General features: G+C 66.2%; 1 protein-coding gene across 2 annotated transcripts in view; it reads right to left on the reverse strand.

Annotated features, from left to right (window-relative positions):
- LOC113204953 (fibrillin-1-like) overlaps nucleotides 1-10,275 on the reverse strand; it is a 24,082-nt gene that overhangs the window by 2,192 nt on the left and 11,615 nt on the right. The window contains exons 2-15 of one of the 2 annotated variants that reach the window (XM_052263746.1): nucleotides 9,638-9,849; nucleotides 9,236-9,554; nucleotides 8,584-8,735; nucleotides 8,156-8,374; nucleotides 7,178-7,300; nucleotides 6,530-6,787; nucleotides 5,940-6,230; nucleotides 5,578-5,851; nucleotides 4,949-5,500; nucleotides 1,890-4,851; nucleotides 1,451-1,815; nucleotides 890-1,371; nucleotides 196-810; nucleotides 9-123 (exon numbers count right to left, since the gene is read on the reverse strand). In XM_052263746.1, coding sequence (XP_052119706.1) covers nucleotides 9-123; nucleotides 196-810; nucleotides 890-1,371; nucleotides 1,451-1,815; nucleotides 1,890-4,851; nucleotides 4,949-5,500; nucleotides 5,578-5,851; nucleotides 5,940-6,230; nucleotides 6,530-6,787; nucleotides 7,178-7,300; nucleotides 8,156-8,374; nucleotides 8,584-8,735; nucleotides 9,236-9,513 — 6,686 coding nt within the window. In that variant the 5' untranslated portion in view covers nucleotides 9,514-9,554; nucleotides 9,638-9,849. The remainder of the gene's footprint in view (nucleotides 1-8; nucleotides 124-195; nucleotides 811-889; nucleotides 1,372-1,450; nucleotides 1,816-1,889; nucleotides 4,852-4,948; nucleotides 5,501-5,577; nucleotides 5,852-5,939; nucleotides 6,231-6,529; nucleotides 6,788-7,177; nucleotides 7,301-8,155; nucleotides 8,375-8,583; nucleotides 8,736-9,235; nucleotides 9,555-9,637; nucleotides 9,850-10,275) is intronic. The other variant, XM_052263747.1, reaches the window with a different exon arrangement.

A 10,275-nucleotide genomic window follows, 5' to 3' on the forward strand; every position in this document is an offset into this window, starting at 1 on the left:
GTTATTACCTCCACCAGTCTACGTTGGACGCCGGCCGGGGGATGTTGATAACGGCCCGCTCCCGAGACGGCGGTATCTCCACGTTGATGGCGCCCGGACAATGGATCCACGGTGCGGGGGCCGCTGTAAAGGGTTTTAATTTGTTTTCGTAAATCCCATAGGTAGGAAGAAACGTGGCAAGAGTGGGCCACTCACCGACGCAGGAGGCAGCGGTCGACGACCAGCGGCCCCCGGGCAGACACACCCTGGACAAAGGCCCCGACAGGTGGTAGCCTCTTGGGCAGCGCACAGAGCACTGGGTGCCCACCGGGTAGAGACCGTAGGGCGACGGGCTCAGGCCGGGACAGCGGACCTCCCCGCCGGCGGGGGCGGGCATCGGGGCGCAGCCCTGAGTCCGGGTGGTCTCTGTGTACGCCGCGGTGCTCGAGGCGGCGGCGAAGCGGGGCGTTTTCGGCGACGTCACCAAGACCAGCGGGTCGTCAACGTTGGACGGTAAAGGCGGTCTGTTGGAGGGAGACAGTACTTCCACTCCCGGAGAAAGAGTTGTGACAACCGGCAGAGGAGATGTGGAGGAAGGGGGATGAGTCGTGGAAGAGCTTGGGGTGGTTCCGGCAGTGATCGTGGTCATCGCTGTCGTTGTCACTGTAGGGATGGTGGTGATGGTCGTGGGAAAAGTAGAGATGGTCGTGGGGAAGGTAGAGAAGGTCGTCGTCGAAGTCGGTGCCATCGTAGGAGTTACTGCATGGGTAAATGTTTGAGGTGGCGCTGGCAGTGATGTGGGCGACGGTGGGGCCACGGCAGCTGACGAACCTAGTGAAATTCAGACCAATGTGATAATCGCACACTGAGATTACATTTATGGGATGGGACTCGGGTACCACAAACTAACCTATGCAGCGTTTCCCCACGGGCGTATATCCGTCGAAACATTCACACCGATAAAAGCCCGGCGTGTTGACGCATATTTGTTGGCAGCCATGGTCTCCCGCGCACTCGTTCACATCCCGGCAGCCGGGCCCGCCGGACTCTTCCTCCTCCTGCACATCCCCGTCCTCCTCGCCGTCGCCGTCTCTGGCATCCTGTTCCTCGGCTGGTGCCGGTTCCCAGCCGGGGCTGCAGTGGTGAGCGCGCTCGCAGTCCTTGCCCGAGTCGGAGAGGCGGAGCCCGACGGGGCAGCCGCATCGGTGCCCGCCCATGGTGTTGATGCAGAAGTGCGAGCAGTTGCCGTTTCCGCGCCCACACTCGTCCACATCGTGGCACGTCTTGCCCTCGGCGTCCAGGGAGAAGCCGTGGGGACAGCCACACGTGAAGCTGCCCGCCGTGTTGGTGCAGGAGTGGGAGCAGCCGCCGTTGCCCACCGCGCACTCGTCCCTGCAACACGGACAGGACACTTTTAAACGCCCCGGCCGCCCCAGCCTAGCAGTTGCCCAATGGCTCGACCCTCGCTCACCTGTCCCTACAAGTCACGTCGTCATCCTGGAGGCGGAAGCCGACTGGGCACGAGCAGCGGAAGCTGCCCTGCGTGTTCTCGCAGATGTGCGAGCAGCCGGCGTCCTCGTCCTCGCACTCGTTCACGTCCCTGCAGGAGGCGGCGTCGTCCTCGTCGAGCGCGAAGCCCTCGGGGCAGGAGCACACGGGCTCGCCGGCCGCGGAGATGGAGCAGTTGTGGGAGCAGCCGCCGTTCTCCTCGCCGCAGCTGACTAGCCGGTGGCAGACGCGGTCGTCGGGGTCCAGGTCCCAGCCGTCAGGACAAGCGCACTCCACGCCGCCGTCTTCCCGGTCAGCGCACTCGTGCGAGCAGCCGCCGTTATCCACCTGCATGTCGAGGAGGCCAAATGCATTTTAGTAAGTATCGTGAGGCTCGGTCCACGAAACAGATAGTGACCTACCAAACAACTGCGTCGAGGCCGGCAGGTCGCGGCGTCCTTGGGGTCCAGGTCTTTGCCTGGAGGACACGCGCAGGTCACGTCGGCATCCGCGCTGGTGGGCGGGCGGCAGATGTGCGAGCAGCCGCCGTTGTCCAGCTCGCAGCGCCGCGTCGCCTCGCAAGTCCGCGCGTCCGCGCCCAGCCTGGTCCTCGGCGGGCACGTGCACACCGCGGCCCCCGACACCGCGTTACAGCCGTGCGAGCAGTTGGCGCTCGCACAGGGGCCCACCGGGGCCTCCACCAACACTACGTTCTCCTCGTCGCCCTCCTCTGGCACGCACTGCAGCCCATCCGCGGCGAGCTCGAAGCCCTCCGGACAGCTGCACGCCACCTCATCCTTCGTCTGGACGCACGTGTGCGAGCAGCCCCCGTTGTCGATCGCGCACCCCCCGCTCATCGAGCACGTCCGGTTGTCGGCCGTGAGGGTCTGACCCTCGGGGCAAGAGCAGGCCACCACGCCAGGGGCTGCCAGCGAGCAGGAGTGCTGGCAGCCACCGTTGTCTACCGCGCACAAGTCACTCAACACACACGTCCTGTTGTCGTCTCGTAGTGCATGGGCCTCGGGGCAACCACACTGCACCTTACCGTCATGGCCAGAACACGAATGAGAGCAGCCGCCGTTTTCCCTCTCGCAAGGGTCCTGAAGGTGGCATTCCTTACCACCGGCGTCCAGCTCCCAACCCTCCGGGCAGCGGCACTGCGCCTCCCCGGAACCAACTTTGGGGACGCAGGCGTGCGAACAGCCGCCGTTCTCCCGCTCGCAGGGGTCCCTCAGGCGGCAGTGCTTGCCCCGGCCATCCAGCTCCCACCCCTCCGGACAACGGCACTGCACGCTCTCCTCGCGCGCCACGTGCACGCACGCGTGCGAGCAGCCGCCGTTGTCCACGGCGCACTTATCCAGCGGGTTGCAGGATTTGAGGTCCTCCTGCAGGACGAAGCCATCGGGGCAGGAACAGTGCGCGGTGCCGTCCGAGCTGGCGCACATATGCGAGCAGCCACCGTTGTCCTCGGAGCACGGATCCACTTCCACGCACGACTTCTTGTCGTCGAGCAGACGGTGCCTGGGTGGGCAGGTGCACCGCGCTTGCCCGGGTGGCTCCACCTCGCACTGGTGGGAGCAGTTGGCGTCCTGGCAGGGGTCCACGGGCACGCACGTCTTGTTGTCCGCGCCGAGCTCGTGGCCGGGCGCGCACAGACAGTACGCGCTGCCCTGGGTGTTGACGCACTGCCCCGAGCACGCAAAGTTGTCGAGGGCGCACTCATCCACGTCCAGGCAGGTGCTGTTGTTGACCGGGTCAAGGCGGTAGCCGTCCGGGCACTCGCACGCCACGCCGTGAGCGGTGGTCCTGCAGCCATGCGAGCAGCCGCCGTTGTTGTCCAGGCAGTGGTCGCGGTCCGCGGCGCAGGTCCTCCCGTCCGCGAGGAGCCGGTGGCCCGGCGGGCAGGTGCAGCGGTAGCTGCCCGGCGTGTTGACGCAGGAGTACGAGCAGCCACCCTGCTCCACGTCGGCGCACTCATCGACGTCCTCGCAGGCGTGCGGGTCATCTACCGGGGCTGCGTGGCCCGGCGAGCACGCGCAGTGGTAGCTCCCCGGGGTGTTGACGCAGGCGTGCGCGCACAGGCGGCCACTGCCAGCGTCACCATCGTCCTCGTCGTCGCTCTGCATGCACTCGTCGATGTCCTCGCAGGTGCGACCGTCGCTCTCACTCAGCCGGTATCCGGGCGGGCACGTGCAACGCGCGGCCCCGGACACGACGGAGCAGCGGTGCGAACAGCCGCCGTTGCCCTGCGCGCACGGGTCCGTGGGCCCGGTCGTCACGCAGTCCTTGGGGCTGTCCGCGGGCGCCTCGAAGCCCTCGCGACAGGAGCAGCGGAAGGACCCCGGCGTGTTGACGCAGACCTGCGCGCAGCCGTGGACGCGCGTGGCACACTCGTCCACGTCCTCGCAGTGCCGGCCCGTCGCTGGGTCCAGGATGAAGCCCTCGCGGCACAGGCAGAAGACGGTGCCGTTGAAATGGCACTCGTGCGCGCATCCGCCGTTGTTGACGTGGCAGCCGTTATCCGCGTGGCAGACGCGCCCGTCGGGCTGCAGGGTGAAGGCCGGCGGGCAGGAGCACTCCACGCCGCCCGGCAGGTTGCGACACTCGTGCGAGCAGCCCCCGTTGCCCTCCGCACACTCGTCCACGTCAACGCACGCACCCGGGGCGGCCGGGTCAACGCGGTAACCGTCTGCGCACTCACACCGGTAGGAGCCCGGTTCGTTTACGCATCGGTGTTGGCAGGGGGAGGGCGACTCCTCCGAGGCTGGATCACCATGGACGCTGTTGCTTCCAGACTCACACTCGTTCACGTCCTCGCAGGTGCGGTTGTCGTCGATGAGGGTGTACCCGGACGGGCACACGCATCGGTATGCCCCGTGTTCGTTGACGCATTCGTGCGAGCAATGGTGGTCTGCGCCTGCGCACTCGTCCACGTCCTCGCAGGTGCGACCGTCCTGACCCAGCTGCAGGCCATCCGGGCAGCTGCAGCGGTAGCTGCCCACCCAGTTGTCGCAGGTGTGCGAACAACCGTGCCCCACGTCGGCGCACTCGTCGATATCCTCGCAGGTGCGGCCATCGGCCTGCAGTCCGAGTCCCGGCGGGCACTTGCATCGGTACGACCCGACCTCGTTGACGCACTCGTGGGTGCACGTCGGCTCGCCGTCCGCGGTCACGGATGTGCACTCGTCCACGTCCTCGCACGTGAGCCCGTCGGCGCCTAGCCGATGGCCGGCAGGACACCCGCAGTGGAACGAGCCCGGCACGTTGGTGCAGTTGTGGGAGCAGCGCGCGCGCGTGGCGTCGCCGTCGTTCTCGGCGCACTCGTCAACGTCGCGGCAGCGACGGCCGTCCGCGTCCAATGTGTAGCCCGGCAAGCAGGAACACCTGGGGTCCGCGGCGGCAGGACGAAATAAAGATGTTACGACACAATAAATGCTACCGTTTACCGTTTTCAGAATCTGCTGTATTCCTTTCTACCCACCTGAAGCTTCCCAATTCGTTGGCGCAGAGCTGTTCACAGGGCTTCTCCCCCTCGCACTCGTTCACGTCCTGGCAGGTCAGGGAGTCGGCGGCGAGAGTGAGCCCCTGCGGACACAGGCACACGTGGTGCCCCTTGTCCCGGGCGCACTGGTGCGAGCAGCCGTGGTCGTCCGGGCAGCGCTGCTCGTCGGCGTCCACCTCGCACGTCCTGCCGTCCGCAGCCAGCACCGTGCCCTCGGGGCAGCTGCAGTAGAAGCTACCCTCCGTGTTGACGCAGTGGTCGCTGCAGGAGGGCCCACCCTGCACGTCGTTGTCCTCCTCGCACTCGTTGACGTCCACGCAGGTGCGCTCGTCGTCGTCCAACCAGAAGCCATCCGGGCACTGGCAGCGGAAGCCACCCTGCTCGTTGACGCACTGGTGCGAGCAGCCGCCGTTGCCCGCCGCGCACTCGTCGAGGTCCACGCAGCGCCGGGGTTCTCCGTCGGCCAGGTGCAGCCCACCGGGGCACTGGCACGTCGCTCGACCCTCCACGACCAGGCAGGAGTGGGAACAGCTGGATGAAGAAAATGGTTTTAGAACGATGTGGAAGCAGACTTTTCGGCCTGTATTGGAGCCTGTTCAGGTTCTCACCCCGCGTCCTGGCAACCCGCTTCCTCCTCCGAACAGGTGCGCTGGTCCGCAGACAGCGACCACGACGGTGGACACTCGCAGCGGTAGCTCCCCACCTGGTTGACACACGTGTGGGAGCAGCCGTGGTCGGGCTCCGAGCACTCGTCCACGTCAACGCAAGTCGCCTCGTCCTCCGCCAGGTCGTAGCCGGCCGGACACGAGCACGAGAATGAGCCCGGCTCATTCAAGCACTCGTGCGAGCAGCGCGTCTCTTGCTCGGTGCACTCGTCCACGTCTGTCAAAATCAGAAACAGTCACCGAGCCTCATTTAACACCAACGGCTTGCGTCCAAATCTGCTAGCTTCGCCTCAAGTAGAGTTTACCTTTGCACTCGCCCCCGTCATCGCGCCGGTACCCGGGCTGGCAGTCGTCCCCGCTAGTCTTACTTCCCCACCGGTCCTCAGCACCCTCCTCGTCCTCTCCGTCCTCATCATCCTCGGCGCCGTCGTCGTCCTGGGGCCGGCCTCGTTTGCCCTTCTCCGGTGGGGGGTTGGTCGCGTCCGCCGGCACCCTGGTAGTGGAGGCCTCCTCCAGACACGTGAACGACCCAGGCGTGTTGACGCACCCCCCTGGGCACCGACTGGCTATCGAGGCGTCCAAGCACTCGTCCACATCTGCGACCAAAAAAAAAACACTGTCACTCTCAGACGGCCATCCTCCGCACCGCCGTCGAGGACCACCTTGCCTTAGGGGTCGTCCAGAAAGTACGCCGCGCCCATTTTTTCTCAGATTCATTCCGTAAGTTACGGTAGCTTGACGCCTGCGAGACTACGTGTAGGCCACTCTACAGTACACGCATGCACAGCGTGCAAGATGTTGCCTACCCACCAGGCGCCAAGAGAGCTTCCAATGGTTGAACTTGGCAGTTTTCGTGACGGCGAATGACGGACGTACTTTCTGGATCATCCCTTACCTCTACAAGTCTTCCAGTCCGAGTGCAGCACCATCCCCTCCGGGCAGAGGCAGAAGGCCGAGCCGATGGTGTTGAGGCAGGTGTGCGAGCAGCCGTTGTTGTCGCCCTCGCACTCGTCCACGTCCTCGCACGTGTGGTTGTCGGCGGCCAGGCGCGTGCCCGGCAGGTTGTCGCACGTGCACCGGTAGCCGCCGTCCAGGTTGGTGCAGCCGTCCTGGCACGGCCCGTGGCCGTTGCGGAGCAGGCACTCGTTGATGTCTGCGGCAGAGGCGGAAAGCAGCGCTCAGCCCAGACAATGCCCAGCCCCCACAGAGCATCCAGGCCCCACCAAGCTGGGCGTGACAAAGCCTGGCAGCCCGCGCCCCACAGAAGCAGAAGCTGAGGATGTGAGGAGGCACAGCGCCGTGTCCCGTCGAGCAGGCAGCATAACAACATAACATCTTCATCTTGCATCGCGTGCAGTGCAGTGCAATAATCGTGGAAGCCGTTCAGCTTGGGAGGACCCCCCGCATGCACCCCGACAAGGTTCTGCCTGCCACCCCGCCAGGTCCCCGCCAAGCTCCCCACATGGCTGTGCGCACTGTCACTGTCGGCAAACTTGGCGGATCCCAGTGTCGGCTGCTTTGTCGGCACCGCGAGGAAACTGACCCCGGCAGGACGAGCCGTCCGCCTCCAGGCGCCGGCCGTCGCGGCACTCGCAGCGGAAGGAGCCCGGGCTGTTGAGGCAGCGGTCCGCGCAGCCGCCGTTCTCGGCCGCGCACTCGTCCACGTCTGACACACAACACGCCGGGAATCAGCATCAGACTGAGGGCCGCGGCGAGGTGAATGGGAACGCCGCCACCTGGACCGGGAGTGTGTCCGGCCCGGCCGTTCTCCGCCGCCGCCGTCCTCTCCTCGGGGCCGGGACGGACTCACCGTGAATCATTGTTATGTCGAGTAAATTTAATAAATTTAATTAATGAAAGTCAAAGCGCAGCGCCATAAACTCGGCCCGCCTCGCCGCGACTCATTTCGCACTCGCTCGCGCGTCAGGCTCGCCGCGTGCGAACCAGAGTAGTGCCCGGGATTTACGGCAATCGTTTTGCCACATGCTGCGCTGCTGCGCCGCGCGGGGAAGTGCGAACTTGAGCGGCGGACTGGGGCAGGACAGCGACCGGAGGAGAGAGGAGGAAGAGAGGGAGGGGGAGGGAGGGCTGGAGGCAAGGGATCCTGCCCCTGCCCAGCAGCGTCAGACGCCGACACGGGCCCGGTCACGAAGAAGAAGAAGATGAAGAAGAGCGCGGCTGTCGCCGCGAACTCAACCTAGCCTAACCGGCGGCGCCACGAATCCCCTGGGCACGTACACAGGCGGGCTGTTCGCAGCGGCGCGAAATACGAATCGGCGGCATAACAGCGACTTGTCGAGCACGTCCCTGGAGTGAGCCTGGCATAAACTGGAGGCGGCTTCGCCCCGCCGGCCGCACTGTCGCGGGGCATCAGCGAAGCGCGACTCAGCGCGACACTGCGCCGCGATGAGATACGATCGGGACACGGCCGGGCGACAGCCCCCCCCCCCCCCCCAACCGATAGGTATCATCGCGGGCCCCATCATGAGGTGCTCGGGGACGTCTCCCAGGGATGACTGACCGATGCAGTGGTTCTTGCCGTCCAGCTGGTAGCCCCGGAAGCAGCGGCAGCCGGCGCGCCCGCGGACCACCCGGCACTCGTGCTCGCAGTCCAGGGCGCCGTCCTCGCCGTCCTCGCAGGGCTCGTCGTCGTCGTCCTCGTCTCCGGCCCCGGCAGCATCATCGTCGGCGTCCTCGTCGCCGCCGCCGCCGCCGTGCCTGAGGCCCGGCCCCGGCAGCCCTGCAACAGGTGGCGTCGTCGTGTACTGCGATGCAGGCGGAGGGTGGTGGGGGCCACCAGGTGGGGGCCACTATCTGCACATCGCGGCCGCGTAAGCCGCGGCGGTAGCACGGCGGAGGGATTTACGGTGTGGGAGGGAACGCGCCGAGAGATGACAGGTTGTTCCAGGGGGGGCCTCCGGTTGCGGTGTGGCGTAGCGGGGCACTCACCTCCCGCAGAGACGCACACGGGCTGCGGGCCCACCCAGCGGCCGCGGCTGCAGAACAGGCGGTCCACGTCGGGGTCCTTGAGGGTGAAGCCGGCGATGCACTTGTACAGCACCACCAGATAGCGGTTCTTGGGCGCGGACGGGTTGCGCTTCCTATGGTGGCGGGGGAGGAAGGAGGACACACAATCAAATTAATGTTCTATCGTCAATGTTTTTTGCCGCTCTCCTCCCACATGATCAGCACCGAGCACCGAGGCGCTCTCGGTCCAGAGGGCAGGGGATGTGGACGCGGGGCGACACACCGCCGACCCGACCGCAGCCGCTGCTGCGGCGGCCAAGCAGGCGAAGCAGGCGAAGCCCTCCCTCTCACTCGCTCTCCCTGCAGGGCGACGCTCCGCCCGCTCGGCGGCGCTCCCACAGAGCGCAGGGATCGGAGGGCAGGCGAGGGCAGGCTCGGCCCGCCGCAGGGCGCCTGCGAGGCCCTATCTGAATCAATACACGCATTCCGCAGGGTCTTTGCTGAGTCAAGCAGGCTATCGCCCGACTCGCTCCCTGCCATCGAGATTGCAGCCCCTCGAGAGCGCCGCGAAATGATACCGGAGGCCTTCCGCGCCGGCTCATCTCCAGCCTCGCCTCACCGCGCGGCCGCTTACTTGGTGTACTTGAGGACGTTGGCGCGAGGCAGGTCCGGCGCGCGCAGGAAGCCCCCCGCCGAGGAGGCGTCCCCTCCGCCGAGGCCGACTAGGCAGCTGAGGTCGGCGTCCTCCTCGCGCACCACCCCGCGGGGCACCGGGGCGGACGGGTGAGCCTCGGGCTCGCCGAAGTCACCCCCGGGCCCGGAGGAGGGGTCCCCGCCTCCGAGTCGGCCGCCGTGCAGGATCCCGGTGCTCCCCCCGGTCGCGGCAGATCCCCCACCGGGATCGACGTGCATTCCGCCCTGCCCTTCCTTGTGGCGGGCTCCGCCTCTGGGACCTGCGGGAGACCGAAAAAGAAGGTACTTAAGGCCACGAACTATGGAAGCAGATGATACTTATGTGGCAACCCGACGTACTCACCCTGCCTGGTTCCCTTCTTCCTGCCCTTCTTCTTGGCGGCGCCCTTGCCCTTGGGGCGGCCGCCGTCTCCGCTCGCCTTCCGCCGCGCGCTCTGCCCCCTGCTGGTGTCTGCGTCGTCCTGCTTCTTGCCCTTTTCCTTTTTCTTCCTCTTCTTCCGGAGTCGCGCTGGCGGCGCGCTGTCGTTGACGGGCGAGTCCAGCTGCAGCAGCAAACTGCGACAACACAGCAGACACCGCGCCCAATTAGTGCCGAAATAAACCGACGCTTTACTGTTATTATTTTTTTACACCCGCGCTGGCTAGGGGCGGAGTCCTCCTGCATGAAATAAAATAGCCTCATATAAATACCCCCTCTCCCCTCTTTCCCCGCCCCCTTCCTGCAGCGCGCGGTCGTTGCCAGTTGCCAATAACGCTGTTGACCACCGCCGGCTGCTGCTGGCCAATTGACGCCTGGCCGGGTCGGCAGCAGGCGCGGCACCACTCACCCCACTCACTGACAAGGCGCGGCGCACAGCCGCACACTCCACGGGTGCGCTCTTTGAAGATTGAATTGGACGCATGTATTGCGTCGTTACGCCGTGAACCGCGCGCGTGAACTCCGCGCGGCGTGTCCGCGCGTCCGCGGCTTCGACCCGCCCC

This window comes from Frankliniella occidentalis, unplaced genomic scaffold (genome assembly GCF_000697945.3).
Source record: "Frankliniella occidentalis isolate FOCC.00 unplaced genomic scaffold, Focc_3.1 Scaffold14, whole genome shotgun sequence".
NCBI lineage: Eukaryota > Metazoa > Arthropoda > Insecta > Thysanoptera > Thripidae > Frankliniella > Frankliniella occidentalis.